This window comes from Chamaea fasciata, unplaced genomic scaffold, assembly GCF_029207755.1.
Source record: "Chamaea fasciata isolate MVZ Bird 193981 ecotype frontalis unplaced genomic scaffold, bChaFas1.0.hap1 SCAF_3, whole genome shotgun sequence".
NCBI classification, from domain to species: Eukaryota; Metazoa; Chordata; class Aves; order Passeriformes; family Sylviidae; genus Chamaea; species Chamaea fasciata.
This window is the reverse complement of record NW_027094088.1, coordinates 46,687,282-46,707,685: the sequence shown is the minus strand read 5'-3', so window position 1 is coordinate 46,707,685 and position 20,404 is coordinate 46,687,282. Positions and strand designations below refer to the sequence as shown.

At 34.8% G+C, this 20,404-nt stretch overlaps 1 protein-coding gene across 8 annotated transcripts in view; it reads left to right on the top strand.

Annotated features, from left to right (window-relative positions):
• Nucleotides 1-20,404, top strand: part of RGS7 (regulator of G protein signaling 7) — a 257,025-nt gene that overhangs the window by 107,784 nt on the left and 128,837 nt on the right. For all 8 annotated transcript variants that reach the window (XM_066178862.1, XM_066178861.1, XM_066178857.1 and 5 more), the window contains one exon: nt 17,147-17,243. In XM_066178862.1, coding sequence (XP_066034959.1) covers nt 17,147-17,243 — 97 coding nt within the window. The remainder of the gene's footprint in view (nt 1-17,146; nt 17,244-20,404) is intronic.

Below are 20,404 nucleotides of genomic sequence, written 5' to 3'. Positions count from 1 at the left end.
TTGGAGATTCAAAGCCAGGACAAACAGAAGGCTTGAGCAGTATTCTACTCAAGGACATACAGACAAGAGCTTCACTATCTTGCAGCTTTAAGCAACAGTAAAGAAAGTCTGGAGTTGTCAGAAAGTAATAGAATGTGAATAATGTAAGTAGAGTTTATAGAAATCTAAAATCAATTTCAAATGGAGTCCTTTTTTTTTTTTTTTTTCCTAAAGTGTGTGTGTGACATTTATGTGTATGACTAGAGAGAAGATTATTCTCAAAAAGTCTTTTTGGCACCTGAACTGTTGAGGCTGATGTTAAAGATATATTTTGTCCAGTAGGAGTGGAAGAATGATGAAAAATATAAAAATGGAGATGCTTTCTGCATTTTATTTGATTCTGTATCTTTTAAATTATGGCAGACCTTTTACAAATTCAAGTTGATTATCTCGGTCTTTGCAGTCCATGTGCCCTAGCCCCAAAAATTAGGTTGCTTCCACACATGGGATGATGGTTGCAAGTACTGACAGACACCACAAGAAGGGAAAGAGGTTTAACTTGCTTAAAGTCTATCCTTATGAAGTGTGGATTCAATGTATTGCTTTCTCTGTATCTATTTCACAATTTTTGCCAAGTTACTAATAGTAGAGATGTACTGTCCTTTGTAGGTGAGTGTGAGTGAGTTATGCCCTCACTGCCTTGGGGCTGCACATGGAGCGCACACCTAATCCCGAGTCTGGCTATGTCAGGTTCTTGCCTTTGTGCTCATGTGGCTAATGGGCTGCTCATTACTGCAGAGCACAGGCAGGGCCTGCATGTATTTGTGTGGAGAATTTTGCCTAAGTACATTCTCTTTCTTCAGTGGCTTATATATAAAATACATATATCGTTTCTCCATAAAACATTACTCTGAGGAAAGAGGAAGTGCATGCTGTGATGTGATCAGACTTGGTCATTGGCTGCCAAGATTGCCCCCAACCAGTTTTTTCTTGAGAGGTTGTACTGCTCAAAAGGGCACTTGCCTTTCTCAGATTGTCAATCATCTCTGTCAAGAAGTTACCATCAGTGCCCTCCAAAACTTCCTAGGAACAACTGAGATGTCCAGCTCCTCCTGCTTGTTTCTCTTGGTGTTGGTGTACGGGACTTCAGAGAGGCACCCTGTGCTGATTTCCTAGGAAAGACAAGAGGGTTTTCCCCACAATGCTGTCCAGTAGGCACATCCTTAGGTGGACATGCTTGAGGTGGGCTCATTTTAGTCCTGTGCAGCTGATTAGGAGGACTTTTGTGTCTGATAAACCCCAGACAGCTTTTGCTTGCCCATCTGCTCCACCACTTCCTCACCTGATTGCTGATCATCCTTTTGCACCCCTGTTGGTCTTAGTTTATAGCAAAGATGCTTTTGCCTCATTTAGTCAGAAATAACTTAAATATACTGCTGTGGTGGAGAAAACATGAATTTGAAACAAAAAAGTACTATTTTAGAAATTTTTCAACATTAGTAATATGAAATGGAATTACTGGGTAAAGACTTAAATGATACATTTTAAAATAAATAGAGTTACTTAAAATAGCTTTTGAAGATCAGTGGTTTGGTTCTCAAAGATTTTGATGGGATGGGGAAAGAATGAACATATGATAAAATTCAGAGATCTAAATATCGAAAGCATGTTTTTGTGTCTGTGCACTGTGTCAGCATGCACAGGTATGTAGGTTCTCTTCCAAAAGTGTTTCTATTTTTTTTGTTGATTCATTTCATTATTACTTGATTTTGTCATAAAACCACTACCTCATTTTCTTTTTTCTTCCATGCATGAACTCTTTTCAGTTGTAAGCACAAAACACACAATATAAATAACTTTCCTCTGTCATGCATCATCCTAGCTGAGCCATTAAATGGTTTCTAAGGCTCTCAAAAGCAGTCACACCCTGCCAAACTTTTTGCAGTGAAATTTTGAAGACACCAAGGATGAGAACACATGACCTGAATTAGAATGTGTTTAAAATAGTATAGTGTTATGCATCTTTAATAACTGCAATTAAGGTTCTTGCAAACAGCACTGAAGGCCGTGCTTTGCTCCTAGTATAGGTAAAATAAAGATCATTTAGATTTTAACAACTCTCATGTACCACAGAATCTGAAGTGACCATCTATTTTATTTGTCTAAATTGAAGTTCTGTCTCACAACTTATTTATGTATTCATTTCTAACTTTGCCTTAAACCTTTTACCTAATATAATTTAATTTTTATAGTTCATGTATCACGCCAAATGTTAATTCTCTCATACTCATTTTCTTTTGCCTTTCATTGATCAGTAGCGTTACAAAAGGCTACTGAAAGGGCCCTTTAGGATCATCTAGTTAAACTCCCCTGCCATGGTCATGGATGTCTTTCACTAGGTCAAAAACCTGTCTGTCTTTCACTTCTGTTCTCTACCTATTTGGTAATCTTGATTCTTCCTTTTTCAGTGAAGATGTTTAATCCCTTCCTTCAGGGACCACATTCCATAACTTCATTTATTCTTTTCCACACTTTACTTTTTTAACACTATATCTTCTTTAGGTATAAATATTAATTATTTCTGTATAGTCAGAAGAGGGAAATGATGCTGTAGTTTTACCTTCTGCAAGTTAAATTTTAAAAATCTAGAGAAGTTAAATGTTTTAAATGCTGTTAAATTTGTAACCGATGTAACAAAACTACTGTGAATGTTTTAATTATATGAGCCTTGCTGTAATGTCTGAAGTTCTAAAATAAACTTCATGTTAATCACTTATTAATTATATTAATCTGATTTTTAGTGCTGGAGTCATGGATTTGACAGCATCTGAGATGACATTGGGAGAGCATTAGTGAGGCTAAGACCTAATTATTGTTTTATGTATGTGCTTGGCAAGGATGCAAGAGAAAAGGCAGCAAAAGCCATTTGGTACTCAGAGCAACCCTCGGGGTACTGCACTGTCCCAGCTACCTCCATGTGAACTGCAGAGGGGCTGAGGTGGGGCCATCCTGGTGCTGGACCCTCACTCAGGCTTTGGGGCAAGGCCAGACAGCTCAGCCCTGTATTTCAAATGGATTTCAATAGATTCCAATAGTGTGGCTTACTGCTTTACCAGTGCGAAGAAAACTTATTTTGGATATGAGTGAGGTGCTCTGGTGCAGTGGTCTTGTAGGATTATTGGTTTGCCAGCAACAATATTCAGTAGTTAAAAACTATGGGAATTACCATGTGCTTTTCTGTATTTTTGCACCCGGTTTATATTTTAATTTCTGTGTCTCTGAGGGTTATCAAAGGACATGCACTGTGCTGCTTTTGAGCTTTTGGTAAAAAATTACAGTTTTATGACCTGGTTTGGAATATGTAGTCCTTGGAATAACTTGGACCCTAAAATAAAGTCTAGATTTCACATTTTGCTGTGCATGCCATGGAACAAATTCTGATTCGCACTTTCCAATTGGTTGCTACAATTCGTTTAGATGCTTTAAAGCACACAGTGGGATATCTCACAGGATAATAAGCCTAACTGACATAATAAAAAATGGCAATGAAATAAACTGTAACTGCTTCCTTTTGGGTCAAATTGGTCTCATAATTATTCCTAATGAGCTTTTTGTGTCTGGAGATTTCTTGCATGTACTTTATTTGGAAAATACAGTTAAGTGTGCAAGTGATTACTGTGTGGATTCATAAATACAACAAAAATTTTAGAATCTTAAGTCTGTGGTTTGATAAGAATTCTAAAACCAATACAATATTCCAACACCTCCAAGAAAGCCCTTTTGCATCAAGTTTTTTTAAGACATGCCCACAACTACTTCGGTATAGAGAATGGATTGCTGCTTGGGAATGAATGTCAGAGTTTTCATGACATTATAGAACTAATTCCTGAAGTAAAGCCAAGGTTTAAGTTCACTGCTGGGGGTTTAAAAATGTTACCAAGGATAAAAACAACTCAGAATGGAAGCTGATCTCCTCCATACTGTGTTTTAAGCCCAGACAGAAATTAGGCACAGTGCAGCCTCTTGCTCAACCCACACCTCTCTGCCTCCTCACCATGGTACAATGGGGAGGAGAATCAAAGTAAAACTTGTAGGTTGATGTAAGAACAGTTTAATAATTGAAAATAATGTAAAATGCAACGATAATGATAAATTATAAAAATAGTGATAATAAAAAGGATAAAACAACTGATGCACAATGCGATCGGTCATCACCTGCTGACTGATGCCAGATCCCCCTCCCTGAACCCAGACTGGCCAGATTTCTGGGTAACTCCCCCAGCAGTTAAATACCAGGCATGACATTTTGTGGTGTGGACTATCTGTTTGCGCAGCTTGGGCCACCTGTCCCAACTGTGCTCCCTCCCAGTTTCTTTTGTGGACCTCCTCACTGGCAAGGCACAAGACAAAAAAAGAGTCCTTGACTTGGCGTAAACATGACTTAGCAAAACCCCAAAATATCAGTGTGTTTTCAACACCATTCTCATTCTGAATCCAAAACACAGCACTATAATCACTGCTGAGAAGGAATTTACCTAGCTGAAACCAGGGTACTGATGCAAAAGTCTGCAGTTCAATTTGCATTAGGCTGCAAGGTGTACAGAGGGCATTAACATGTTCAAGACTGCTCCTGAACCAAGTGTATCATGAATGTCCTGATATCAGACTATCTACACTGGAATGTAGCATCAGAGATTAAATATTTTTATTGCTTTCACCGGTTTATACTACCTTAGAAGTCACTGCTGTCTGCAGTTTAATCTCAGCAGATTTACTCTGAATTTACAGTCTCCATCCTCTTTGGTCAGCATCTTTTAATGTTAACTCTCAACTTTCAACAGTAGTTCTTATGATAACGGATCTATAAAGTATTTGAGATAGTACTAGAAGCACCATGGTCACTCTGTGGTGGAGACTGTTTTAGAGCGAGGAGTGATTCAAATGTTGTGCCAGTGTTTGTCAGAATTTGTCGTTTTTATCATTACAATTAGATCTGGGGTATTTGATGTTGTAAGATTTCCCTAGACACCACCTTTATTTGATCTGTAAATGAAGATTTCTTTTACAATGGGGTTTAAGAATACAGTCCTGCAACTTAAAGGATCTATTCTGGAGGCAGGATTTTGGGAGGTCTTTCCAAATGTTACGAGACAGTGAATATTTTTGTAACTTCATTTTTCAGTATTAGATTTCAAAGATCCTATCTAACTATCTTTAAGTAGGATTATATATGAAGAAATAAATCCTAGTAAAGATGTGTATGATGACCATAAACTAAAATGCAAATCTACACAGTTTCAAAGAAGATGCAAAGATAATGAACATGGATCTTTTCTTTGCTCTCTCTGTGATTCCCTCCTCCCTTTCTGCTTTGTCTAACACATAAATATTTCAGTGTACAAGTTATTCCCTATCTTTCTCTTGCAACATCATGTACTGCAACAGGATGTGATAAGGTAATGATGGAACAAAGAGACATAGAGTAAGCAAATATGTCTCTAAATATTCTCCTTCAGAATAACGAACTTCTCAGCTAAGTTTAACATATGAAATGCATTCAAGACATCAACATCCAATAGTTAAGTTAGTTGTAAGGGGGGGACCATACAGAAATACACTTTTGAGGTTTTGTGTATGAAATGCAACATCTTTAATTTCTGGAACTTTATAAATAGTTTAGCTTTTGATAGAAAAGGAGGACGGGCTGTGACAGTCATGAAGTACTTAATATTTAGAAGCCCGATGCCTAATGATGCTAATATTTATTCCCAAAATATCAAAGGAAATGCCTTTACTGACTACAGTAGACTTTGATTCATGTCTCTGAGAAGATATAGGGTGGGAAAAAGTGTCAGGACTCTGCAGCTTTCTGGAACAATAAGAAACTCCAGTCTGTTTTAAAATCTATTTGCTCTAATTTTATCTAGTGTTACAGTTCTCCAGCACATCAAAAACTTTAGTTCTTTTGGTTTTATTTTTTTAATTTTAATTCACTCAAATACATTTTGATTTTTTTGGTTCTTATGTTACAGTGTGTCTGATTTTAATATTGTTCTAATCTCATTGCATACATATAGTAGTATGTGAATACCCAAACCTGTTTATAATGAAAGAATATCTCCTTTCCCAATTGTGTATCAGATAGAATAAAGAAATGGTTTTATGGCCATTATTCACAATTCTCAGAGCTCACATATTTCAAATCTGCTAATGACTGCTGCTCTACTTTCTTTTGTGGCACAAATATGATTTGACAATAAAGACATAGAATGTTTCTAATCAAAAGGAAAGTTACTGCAAAGAAAAATGAAATGTAGATACTGTAAATGTCAAACTATGAGTAAATTGGGCAAGTACAGAACATCCAGACCTGATTTGCTTTAAAGTGTCTAAATCATGAGAATTCAAGAGCTCTAGTGTTTTGATGGCAAGATAGCCTTTTCTGCTTTCTTTATTCCAAATCAAATTAAAGTATGGTTAGTTTTTCTGGGAAAATATAACACGAATTCTTAAGAGAAATTCATGTTTTTAAAAACAGAGAAAAATTAAATAAGACAAAGGCACGTAGTCCATTTTAAATTTCCTTAATGCCTTCAGTCCAAGTCCAGTGGAGTGCTAGAGCTGAGGCAATTGCTGCATACAACTGAATGGAAGTATCATAAAATGTGTTATGCTTTTCCTAATTACACCGCAACCAGTCAAAATATAAATTGGGAAATGTCACATTGGAATAGAGTCCTGTTTCACAAAGCACTGGAACATACACGCTCATTGCTGTGTCACCCACTGTCTTTTGATATGTCAGTTCACTGGTTTTTAATGAGTTAGGTATTTAGTTGCTTCCATTTTCTTAGAAAATAGCAGCCTTAATGTTTAGGAACTGTTTAAGTGCTTTGGTAAATAAGCCTTTACTGAAAGTGCTCCCAAATCATTACATGGCAGAGGATCCTTATGAAAATACAGCAATTTAGAGTGGGATTGAGAACAAACTATGTCCTTTTCTAATGGATTGAGAAATAGATTTAATTATAAGCAGTGAAGGCAAGAAGTCTTGGCTTGTGTGTTTGTAAGGTAACTGCGTGCAACAGAATTAGGTGTGTACTGACATTACTGCTCTTTAGCAGTGATTTCTTTTAAGAAAACTGTGGAAGCCTACTTTGATCAAAGAGTTAAGTTATGGCTAACTTAGCTTTCATTTGAAAATAAGGAACTTTCATTTCTGGTTTGCTCATTCATTGTGTGGAATAAAAAGCCCATACCAAAATTCTGACTGACTCTCTTCTTCCAAGTACCTCCTAAAAGAAACAATAGACTGCATTTTGTTAAACAAGTTATTTTTCTATGACTTAAGTAATTTTTAAAAGAATGCCAGGATTTTGTGAATGGCATAGTGACATCGCCTCTCTTTTAGAAAAATAAGATTTTAAATGTGTCTTAGAGTCTAGCCGATACAGTTAGAATCCTATACAGAATAACTCTGGAGATGCTGAGAAATTACAAATAAAATAGTGGCACTTTTGGCATCCTGTGCAAAATACTATTCCTTATTTAAATTACATTCTATAATTTTGTTTCATAGCAAATGCTCACATTTTGTTTGGGTGTTTTTCCACAGTCAAATTAAAATAAATTTTAAAACTGTAAAAAACAGTGCAGAAAATACTGTTTATTTCCATATAAATTCACCCCGATATTTTTGGGTTTTAAATGCACGTAGAACATATTTTTTACTACACCTTGCTAAATAAGAAGACCTATGACCTATTTTGCTTAAATCTTCTAATGTTTTGATTGATGGAAAGCCTGACTAATTTCTGTAGTCAATAAGAGATGAAAAATATTGCTTGACATGTAGAAATGCATAATTTTTGTTACTGAAGGGCAGGCTAATATTTGTGTGCATTGCTTGTCTTACATAAATCTGTAGTTTGCACTACAGTCCTTGAATTGCTACTAGCGAGAGCTATATAAAATAATTTTTCCTTTTAGCATAAAAATTAGTTCTTAGAGTGTGTGTGATCTTCTCAAGATGAGTAAAAAAATGATCAGGCCTGGAGCTTCTGCTGGCTCGAAGGGGAGATGATGATAAGACTTTTAATAAGGAGGGAAAATGTTCTGGTGTTATTGGAATGCTGGTAGTTAAATTTCTATGGAAAAAAGTTCCATATGGTTCATTTATTACAGTAATCTTCTTGATTTTTTTTTAATTGCATGGGAATGTACCATAATTGTGTTTTCTGTAGACTTTATGCACTATTATCTGTATGGTTCACTTGGCAGATCAATAGTTCAGTATTTCATTTGTTTTAATTTCTTTTACGTTGTTCTTTAAGTGAAAATGGGTGAATTCAACATGCTTTAAGAACTGACATAGCCAGAACATCCACAGCTGTCTATTTTCTATCTATTCAGATTAGGTAAGAATAAAATATTTGTTTTCAAGTAAGTTGTGTAACAGAGGGTGAACAGACTCCTGTGAAACCAGTCCATCTGTCATATAATGCTACATTACTGTATTACATCAGCAGCCTATTTTTTTAAATGCCAAACAGAATTGATACTGAAAGCTTTCCATACTGTAATACAGTTAAGAGCCCTTTCTTTTACAAGAACATGATTTAAAAGTCACTTGTAAAATTTATTTTGATGGTAGCAGTTTTACTTCTGTATTTAATGCAGTTTAATGACTCAGAGCAATTTCAAGGACCAAGAGATTTAAAATGAAGTTTTTATACAGTATTTTTCTTCTCTAGGTGCTGAAATATTAACAGAAGATCAGCTTGCCTCTTTCAGTCTTCCCTCACCATGGGGCAGAGAGCAATGTAGAAATCACCAAAATATTTATCATTGTTTTCCCTAAAATGTTATTTCTGTCAATGTAATTTGAAACATTTCCTGTAATTACTTTTTCGCTCATCAGTATTTGAAGGAAAATGATATTGTACTTTTTAAGAAAGGTTTCATCCTTGGTCAACAGTAGCTGCCCCTAAAATGATCTGCTGCTGTGATATGGCTTTGTAATGTTTGGGATCATCTGACAAGTGAGGAAAAGAGAATCCAGCCAGACAAATTTAGTTTTAAAACCATTAGTAACAGATGACATAAGAAAGATATACCAATTTAGGAAAAAAACCCTGTTTTTTCAGACTTTAGATTAAATTACAATATTTTGGAGTAAATGTAAGTGTTCTCCAGAGGAATATAACTTTTTTTGTTAGGTGGATGAATGTATCCTAACTCTGTTATAGCTAATATTTTTGTGACTTTTTTTGTGAAGGCAAAATGTGCTATTGGCTACAATTCACTTTTGTATCGGAGTTACCTATGTATAAACTAGCTTATTTTGTTATTTTCCATTTCCTACAAAAATGTCTGCATCTGTTTCCTTCTTTTAAATCCCAGCCTGTGTACTGACCAGAATCTGTCCTTTAATTTTTTTTCTGTTGAATTTTGGCATTTTGCTTTTCTTTGTTTTTAGAAAAAAAAAATCAAACATTTTGGCCACTTTTGTAGTATTGTTTTGGAAGGCCCATTTGGGATCTCAGAGTTCAGGTTTCCATTGAACTTCTCTGTTTCTGAAATGTACAAGGGACTTCATTTTTAGTGTCAGGACGATCATATTATAGATTATTATTACAATCTGGAAACAGACTGTATTTTTAAAAAATTGTACTTTGACTAAGAAATACTCTTTCTGTCTCTGGTAGCACAGTCTAGAAGCTCAAATCTTGGCCTGACAGATTAATAAAAATTATTTATAGGTTTAGCTGCTTTAATAAAATATATATTTTATTCTGAATGAAGTATTTTTGCAGGAATCTGTCTATTAATAAAAAAAGTCTTTCACCAAGGCCTCCTTTATCAATCTGTGTTTTCTTCTGACGTGTCCATAGTGATGCTTCTCTTTCCTCTGTCATTCCCACTGAAGTTTCATACATGTAATGGAAATAATTACTTCCCTACATGCAATTTCCAAAATTATCATTGACTTAGATGGTTTTGAAATTTCACTTTCTGGATGTGTTTTTTAACTCCTTTGGGTAAGCTTTCTCTGTTTTTGTTGTGCAACAGTAACATTCAAGGTTTGAAAAATGTGTATTTTTAATTAATTCTCTTTAATAGTTTCTAAGTTCCAGGAAAAACAGGTAAATAAAATGAAATGCTTTTCTTTATGTATCTGAAATTTAAGCATGAGAACCATTTAGTTACGGTAGCAATTCTTGCATCAGTTCATAGCCTCTTATATTTTCTGTATCTGATTATGACATTAACTAAATATAGAAAATGCTTCTTAGCTAGGAAAGGCCAGAGTAAAAATAAATTATGAAGTAATAATACTATGAAACAATTTTAAAGCATATTTGAATTGTTTTGCAAGTGGTTAATTTTTAAAAAATAGCCTTTTTCTTGCTTAAGATATTTTTTTGTTGTTTGAAGTTGCATTTTCAGGAGGATTAGGGAGCTGGAATTGACAACTGCCTGATTTTTCACAGACTTTAGTATAGAATTTTCTATGACCTTTTCTTGATTTCAAAGCTGAATCAGTCTGATCTATTTCTCCAAAGTTATATGATCTCTCTGTAATGCCAGTTGAGTTGTTTTTAGCAACTACTTCAGCCTGCCCTTCGCAGTCCAGCTATATAGCATTGATATACATTCAGTGAACTGGGTTATATCTTATACATCCAGATGTAAGATTCTTAGGTGAGATAAAAATTTAACTGAAAAAAGTGAGAGTAATAGCCCTTGCAGTGTTATATGTTTGTTGACAGTGTTCTGACGTGCTGAGTTTTCAAAAAAGTTACAGTGGTAGAAGCAAACTCGCGCTATTTTTCTGAATTAGAATGAAGAATAATTTTTAGAGGGGGGTGGGGGTGGAATACAATATTCAGAAAGTGTTTTCAGATCAACTTTTCCAAGGAAATAACAGTGAGAAATAACTGTAGAGTGGTGGAAGAAATAGAAGGTTACTGGGAAATCTTCTGTTTACCCAGTGTACAAAACAGAGAAAAAGAGTGGTGCATCAAACCATGAGCTCAAGACTAGCTGTCCTTAGAAGAAAAGATAATTTATTGGCATAAATTACTACCTACAGAATGTACTATATGATATCTTCAAGATTTTTCATTCAATATTGCACAGTTTTTTTGTGATAGGGATTACCCTTTATTCAGTCTTTACCTAGGGATCACTGACAGCTTTAGCTTCTGAACAGGACACATGATTTCAGGTTAATGTCAGGATCTCCAAGTATGCTTTTAAGTTGTTCGTTTTTCAAAAAGTGTTATAATAGGTATAGATCATGCTTAAAATTATCATTCGAGCCCACAGTTTTAAGTCAGCGAAGTGTGCAGACCCTATCTTATTGATGCAAGTTCAGTGATGAACATACAGGGTTGATAGTAAGGAGAAGCCCAATGGGACTCTTCATTTAATTAGGCCTCAAAAATAATTGCACAGAACTGGTGTCAATTTTCAAATAAATTGAAAATACCATTAATTATTCTTAATAAATGACAAATGTTTGCCCTGTGCTCATTTAATGTAAGCACAGACTTAGATATGTAGTATCAGTCTTGTTTTACAACCAGTCTGAAAAATTACCTGTTTGTTGAATCTGAAACAGTATGGATGATTAGGGAAAATAAATTTGAATCTTAATTAGAAATTCACATTGACAACTACAAATGAAGCCATAAGAGTAATTACAGATTATGAATCAATACAGACCTTTGTGCTACGTGTGAAGCCAGAACATTTTCTGCTCTCCACAAGTATGCTGTTTAGGGAGAGTATGAGCTATTTTCTCACACCAGTGTCTTCTATACAGCAGGAAAGAAACATGAGGCAGAGATGCCAGCATCATAGGTACATGTAGAAAATAAGGCTCTTCAAACTCTCTCGAATGCATCAATTTAATGTGATAGGAAACCTTTGTGTTGGTTTGTTGCTTGATTTTATGATGTCAAATAATTATTTCAGCAAATAGACGCTCTGAAAAGAATGAGACCAGTCATTCTTGTATTCTTTTAATTAAGTTATTCTATAATTTAATGTTCATCAGAGAGTACCTAGGGCTGTTTCCTGTATTGGTAGACCAGAGATGCAATATTGCTGTCTTAGAAAAACTCCTGACTGACTGCTTTTATATCAACTAGCTCAGAGAGTGCGTGCATGACTGTCATTAACAGTTGGGTTAGTCTTGCATGTTTCAAGCCATCTTTCAGCACTGTATTTTAATCAAAAATATAAATGTACTTTTCTGAACTTTTGAATGTTTTAAACTTGGTTTTCATACCAAGTAGGATTAAAGAGTTGAAATAACCCAATTCTGCATTAAATGGAAAATTCTAAATTCTTTGACAACAAAGTTACTAAACCATCTTGCTTCTACACATTTGGTTTAGAAAAAGAGTTGTCAGCATTCTTAAACTGAGATTCTTTATTTTACTTTGATGACTTTGCCTCATACACTGGGTAAACTGAAGGTCTCCCACTAACCTTCTATCTCCACCTCCAAGGTTATTTCTTACTGATTTGATCTGGCAATCAGTTTGCCTGTACCTGTGCTTGTTGGTGAAGCAGTCAGAAGAAAAGTGGCCCTTATGTTGTAAGGAGCCTTGTATCTGTCTCCTACCCTGCCAGTTTTGTTCAGCCCATGTTTCTTGATGTGTATCTCTGCACACCGGACAGGCTGAGCAACCTTCTGGTCGGCTGCACTAATGACCTGTAGACACTCAGTAAAGTGTTAAAGTAGAGAAGGTGGAAAATGTCTAAGGAAACATGTTGCATACTGTAAAGGAATATGCTGTGACTCTGTACTTTTTAACAAGTTCGGATGAGGTTTGTAGCTAGTTCCACTGGGCTATTCCACCCTTGCATTTGTGTAAAAGGAGAAAAAGAATTTAGCAAAATGAAGAAATAATGTGGGTGGACGCCAGTACACTCAACGTAAGAGCAATCCCTGTTCTGATGTATGATAACTGAGTACAAAATTATGCTTTCATTTTGGGATTCCTGACTTTAGTTTTAATTCCCTGGCACTGAATTAGTTTTTTTTTTTAAGGGACAGAAATCAAATTAAGACATCTGTGTATGCTTAAGTGGGCCAAGGCTTCAAGGTTTTACCATGTATCTCTTGAAATAGCTTAGTTCCAGATAAATTACTTTTTCTGGTATCCTTGTATCTAGTGATCATCTTTATGTGGAATTGATTTAGGCTCAATTTAATGGAAGAAAAAAAGTCTTGTCCTGCAGTAACAAGCGTTTTGTTTTTCACTGTTGTTTTGTTTGAATAAATGAAAAAACGAAAACCCAAACCAAAACCAGTTTATAAGATGCAGTGATGCTGAATAGTTGATAATTTTTGCAAGATGTGCAGATGAGCAGCAATGAAATTCTTATTTAGATTTGGAAGTTTAAAGAACAGGGTTTCCCCCCACGAACCACAAATCATATGGCATGGTGGCACTGAGGGACCATAAAAATTCTGCTCTTAGGAGCTGTATTCATTTCACCTAGCTGTATGTAGCTAAAGGAATCTCCCTCTGGTGTGTTGTCAAGATGTCCACTGGTTCTGCTCCTGGGGTAAGTTGGGCATGCCTGCATGCATAGCGCCTGGTGTGTTCGGAGCAGAGTCAGTTGTCATTGTTCAATAGCTCCTATATCCTGTAGCCCTTCTATTACAGGATATTGTTATCTGCTTTCTTTTTGCTTTAGAGAAGATGCACTGTCACTGTTGTCATAGAGTTAGGCTTTGAAATAGATTTCAGAGTCTTTACGTGTCAAGATGAAGGCTGCAAATTACCTTCACCAGGAGACAAGTGAAGTTTTAAATATTAATATTGTAAGTTTTTTTTTCTGAGTTGCTTATGCATCAGAACTTAAGTGAGTTTTTTTCAGGGCTGGAATTACCTCACTGGTAAAGAAATGACACGTTTTTTGAAGAAGACGTTTATTTAGAAAGACTTCTGTAGGATCTGTGCTGCACTGAATTGTCTTTCTAGCTATGCTTTCCCAGTTAGAGATGTATAATGATGACTGAAAAACTAAAAGATATGCTTATACAACTTCCTCTTCTCAAGCATATTGACCTTCATTTGCAGAGTGATCAGGAGGCTAATTATTTGTGGGTTTGTTTGAGTTATTTAAGAATATTTAGGATTCAAAAGGATCCTACTGCAAAATGAGGACCAGAGAGGTTTAGCCAGGTAAGAGCACATGAAAGAAAAAAGTCTAATTCTGAGGTGAAATGAAGAAGCTTCTATTTCATTTTTGAGCATTGGGTCAGGTGACTCAGAAACAAACAATGGTACATCAGGAAGGAAAATTATTATACCAGGCAGAAGCATGTGTTTCCCAGATTAGGCTTCTTGAGCAAAATTAGATTAAGATTTTCTTTCATCATTCTAATTAAACTCTTCTGCCCTTTTCATTGTTTTAGGTCACTGTTGATGAATGACAGAGGAGTGTCTTGACTGCTGCTTCCCAAATATAATTAGGTTTGATGGTTTTCAGTGGAAGAGGTTATATATTTGCTGAATTTAAAGCAGCTGAAACAGAAACAGCAACTGCATATTTTGAAAGTTAAACTGTGCACCTGCATATGTTGGGCAGGATAGGTTTGAATCTTTAATTTAAACTTTTTTTCTCTTAAATTGCCTTTCATTTTCTAGAGTTCTTATGTTTAAGATTTAAGAAAACCACAAACCACAAGTAACTTCTTAGATTTCCATGCAAGAGGTCAACTGTACCTAATTAGTGAACTGCTGTTGTGTTGTGTGTTCAGAACATCCCTGCTCACTTTGGAGGTAATCTCTGCTCACTGAGTTATCCAGGCAGTCCCCAGTAATGCTGTCTGGAGTGTGAGCTGCCTTTTGCACAGACAGAACTCACACCCAACACAGAACAATAATATGAGCTTGATATAAAGGGGAAGGCATAATTTTGCAGTGCAGACATCCTAGAATTCACTTTGCTAATCAAAACCGAAAGACTCTCCCAGAGCTTCAGTCTCTCTCAGAGTTAGATTTTATGCTGTTTAGATTCAATCTTGTCCGTGAAGAAATTTTAGGAAAGCGTGTGTAAATGTCTGTTAACAGTTTGTTCCATGGACTCTCAAAAGTCTGACTATTGATAGCACTGGGCATTTAACATTTGCACTCGTGTTCTTGAGCGAGCAGTAACTTCATCTCTCTACCTGTAATACTATGTTTGGGAAGTGTGGCCTGTGTTTGTAGTAATTCTTATTATACTGCAAATATGCCTTTAGTGTGTTGCCTTATGCCTTATATAAATTGTCTTCTATACTTTGTCCTTGTGTAACATATGTTGTTCCTTCTGCGGTTCTCTCAATATTCTCACAAGCTTACTCTGCATGTGTGGAATTGATCACCAAATATGATCAGCAAAAATATTTACTTGAATTTGAGTGAATTCTTATTTACTTAAGGGTAAAATAAGACCATTTACCAACTGAAGTTTATAGAAACCTTCAGTTACTATGTGGATAAAAAATGTAGGGACAGATGCCATTTCGCAAATAATGGTTGGTAAGCATAGATATGCTTGACGATTTCTTCAGAAATCTATTAATAGCCTTTTCTATTTAAATAATTAAATTCCATGTCAGATGAGTATTGGTTCTTTTCTTCTGTTACATTTTACACATTGCCTAATTCTGAGCAATAGTTTGAGCTTTTCACACCTTGCTAACAATACCTACTTCTTGCGTTTACTTTTTGGTTTGGACAATGACACTGGATTTGTATTCCTTAGGTTTTTAATATGTGATCTATAAATATATGGAACACGGGAACCTCCAGGCACTCTGTGTATAAATAGCTTTTTCTTGAGCAGTCAAGCTAAATGATTTTTTTTTTTTTTTTCTTTTCTTTTGGGTATGGATATTTGTTCTTTTTCCTAAGTACACCACTGGTGGCCCCAAAAGCTGTTCCCTTTCCTGGCTCTATACAACTCCCTTATTGGGCCAATTAATGTACAGCTGCACCCAATGCTGGTTTGCTGTTTGCTAATGTGGGACATCTGACTTTAGGGGGGAAAGGGACATGACAGAATTTCTTCTGTTTTTCTGCTTCCACAACACAGCCCAGCCACAAACTTTTAATGAGGTTTTATTAGGCGTACAGAAGTGACATGCAAACATTTTTTAAACTTTGACGAATAAAAGAGTATAAAATGCCCTGTCACGTAGTTTTTCATATGGAGCATGTTGGGGATTTAAGTAAAAAGAAAGAATAGTTTTAATTAATTTCATCATAGTTTTGTTGAACATTTTGAGAATTTAGATATTCAAAGAAAGAAAGAAAGGTGGAAATGATCAAATGTGTAAACTTCCATTGTGAAATGGGGAAAAAAGAAAAACTGGCATTGTAAGCCAGTGACTCTACTTAAATATTCTTAGTTTTTTGGTCACAGTTCATAGGAAAGTGAACCTTTGTGTTGGGCACAATTTATAAAATTGGTCCAAATTAGCCTAAAAATTGAACTGGAAAACTGAGCTAATGTAAAAAATATATACATAAGGAAATCAGAAAATTGATTTAAAATATTTTTATACACACTCCATTATTACCTACAAAGAAATCTTATGTTTCTGGCTCTGCTGTTTCCAGTAATGCAAAATTGCAACGTGTATTTTTGCCCCTTCTCAAAAGAAAAGAACGAGTTTTTGCTTTGAACTTAAAAGCTTTGGGTTTTTTTGAACATTCTATTTGAGAACTCTATCAGTCCCTTAAAAGCCTGTATGTGTCTATTTTGCTTTTATGTATGGTACAATACCATTAAAACAATCAAAACATGAAGTTTAATATCCAACAATGGTTTTTGACATGAGTGGTTTTAAGGTAGTTTAACTAAATCTAACTTTAACTAAGTTGTTCTGCATTGTTACTTCTTTCTCAAGAGCCCTTGAATACATATTTTTTTACTGTTTTCCATGCATAAATTACTTGCGGTTTTAGCCTGTTCAATAAAATTATGGAATATAAATTAGGTAAAGAAATAGAAAGAGGGGACCTTTCATTCTGAGAGATTGATCTAGGATTTCTTTGAGATTAATTTTAGGAAAAAATTCTGGATTTATTTATTTATTCTTCCTTTCTTTCTTTCTTTAAATATAATTTTTTTTTTTTATTTCTCTATTCAGATGGAAGATGTCATAGCCCGCATGCAAGATGAGAAAAATGGGATTCCTATTCGTACAGTGAAAAGTTTTCTTTCCAAGATTCCCAGTGTCTTTTCTGGTAAGAGTCAAAGTGAATTTCATACTATTTTAAAGTTTTCACTCTGCCTTGTGTACGGGGATGGTCTAGTGGGAAACACTTTTAAATAAGTACTCTTGAGAATTCACAGTCATCTGATGTGGAGGATACATTCTTTATTCTTTGAATAGTTTAATTATACAAGTTTTTGATGTTTCTCTCAGATTGGAGTGGGTTTACACAGAGATGTTTTTGTCCTGAAAATTAGGTGAAGGGAATACTTAATTTACTACAAAAAATTAATTATCTCAAAATTACAATATTTTTATGGCAGGGCAGGTCTGTTTTTTAGCCAGCTTCCATAGCAAGTATGAGTGTTGTGTATTGGCCAGTACATGAAGATAAGAAATTTCATAGCAGCAGAACAAAAGAAAAATCATCACCACACTCTGCAGCTGATGCTGATTAGGTGCTGTGACATTTATTACAATGTTCATGATCTGCTTCTGCAGCTCGGTGCCTGTGCTTGAGAAACTAAGGCTGAGATCTTTGTGGTGATTTTCAAGACAGCTGTAAACTTTATAGCTGGTCCAGGACAGTACAGTCATAGGCACAAAAATCTGTCTATTTATTTATTAATTAGCATATAATTATTCTGTTGTTTACATAATTTTATGAAAATTTATGCATTTATGTATGTGGCTATATACTCCAGTGAATATTGAGTTTCTTTGAAATAGATGCCATTGTTTAACCTAATTTTTCCATAATCTGTAAGAGTGTATCCTTGTACAGAAAGTATTTATACAAGTTTCTGCTGTTCAGAATACCAAGAAGAATCTTATATTTTAATTTTCAATCTTTGGAATGTTTCTGCTAGTGAATAATCCTGTCATAAAGAAGGATAGAGTCTTAAGAGCAAGCAAAACTGCTTCCTGGTTTTAGAAACTTTCACAAAAAAAATTAATATTAATTGTTAATCTCTGCCTTAACTTGTGTACTAGGAGTTTCAAAATAGTGACCAAAATGGTGTGGTTTTTTTTTTTTTTTTTTTTTTTTTTTTTTTTTTTTTTTTTTTTTCCCCTCCTGGAATAGACATCGCATTTTTTAATGTTGAGTTTGAATATATATACAGCTATACATAGTGATTACTGATGTCCCAACTTTTCTATCAATGTGTTATCTTTATTAGATTCAGAGGGAAATACAAAATCATAGGACAGTTCATTTTTTGCCTCTTTTCTGATTTTCTCTCTCAAATACCAGGGAGTACCAGTAACTTTGGCTACACATGACTAAAACTCCCACCAGAACAGCATAAGTGTCATTTTAGTTCAATTAACCTACTTCCCTGTCTGTTCTCTATCCTGAATGGAACCTGAAAACTTCAAGTCTATGTCGTAAGTCACTAAGTTCATTCAATGTGCTAGGAGTTTATGTATATGTAGCAAACAAATATCAGCTTGAACTCGGAAGTGTTGATTGCGCGGAAACATGGGAGTATTGTCTAAGGATCATGATGACAATAATGCAAATATATTTAACAAAAAGTTATTGTACTGTCAATAGCCACAAAAGCATCAAAGTACATGCTCTTCAGTTAAAATATATATACTTATATACTCATATATTTTTTTTTATATATGTGCGTGTGTGTGTCTGTGCATAAATGATGTCTTGGACACGTCCATTTCTCCTGGATTATGTCCCATAAATGCTAGAGCTTTGCAATTTTTTTTAAAATTTTATTTTTATGAGAAGAAGCAAAACAGGTAACTCTACTACACTGAAATCATGTTCCTGCAAGCACTTAGGAAAGACGCTACAAGTCCTTTAAACAACTCATAAAACCTAAGAATATCCATAAATTGTCTGTAGGAATAGGGTCCTATGTAATATAGTTGTAATTATGTTGTTATATAATTTTTTAAATGTACTTTTATTACATGGCTTTGCTTCTAAAAACAACAAGTGAGAAACTAGTTGAAAGAGCAGTCACTTTTTATTGCTGAATTACTGACCATCTCTAAAGATGACTGCATTAGCAAAATCAGCCTGAGGGGTGGTATTTGAATTTAACAGAATGTTGTGATGGTAATAAATAGGATGATGTAATCATGCTATCTCATTTACTGAGTCATTCCTGAAATGTTTTCACAAGTGAAATATCAACAGAGGGAAACACTTGAAAATGCAGATATTTCCCTATACACTATACAGACTTTTGTGCTTCAGAAAAACATAGTCCTAAATTAAAGATGATTCCACTTTTTGAAATTTTGAAAATATGAGGAATCATTTTGCTTTATGTTGCATATATTCCATACATTCATAAAGGCGAAATAAAAATTTGAAACTTTTAAGGCTCTAACGAAAAAAGTAGGCAGGGGACTTTGCTCCTTTTATGTTATTATGCATTTTGATGAACAAAAGAAGGATTTACTGTTGTTGTCTTCATGCTTTTGAAATGTTTTGGAGAAGTGAAGAAGCATATGTATGTAGACATCTTGCTGGTCAGCAATAATAATAGCATGAAGGTTGTCATGTGCATTCTTTATTAATATGGATTAAAGTATTAGGCATAAAGAGGAGATGGTTTTCCTGGTCCATGGTTCATCTTTAGACCTAGAAATGGATAGAAAAAACTTGTTTGAAATGATGGATTTAGAGAGTCTGACAAATGAATCATAGAGGTTAGAAGAAGCTCTAAAATATATTTTTAATTTTTGTTAAGGAGGGATATAAGAAAATGCCAAAGCTTTGCTGTTCACTTTGAAGCAGAAAGAATCATTCAGAGTTTACTGACAAAGCAATAGTTGAGGGTATGTTTTGGAAGCCTTTGTGAGGTGGTGTGTGTGGTTTACCCAGTATTAATGCTGAAAGCTTCATAAGCTAATCAGAACATGAATATTTCATTAAGAAGATGTAGTGACGTCTTGTGGTCATTATGGAATATCAGTGTGATTCTTCATAGGACTTTAAAGTATGCAATACTTGGGTAAACTTGATGAATAAAACCTGTGGAGAATGTGCCTTTCTCCACAGGCGTGTGTGTGTAAGCTTGAGTGTGGAACATGAGCATTTTTATTGAAGGAGCAGGGAGAACTATGAGAAATATAAGTTCAGTTCAAGAATACACACAGAGGAAGAATAAAAAGTGTTAGACAAAATCATGCTCATACTAATTATTACTGGGTGTTTCT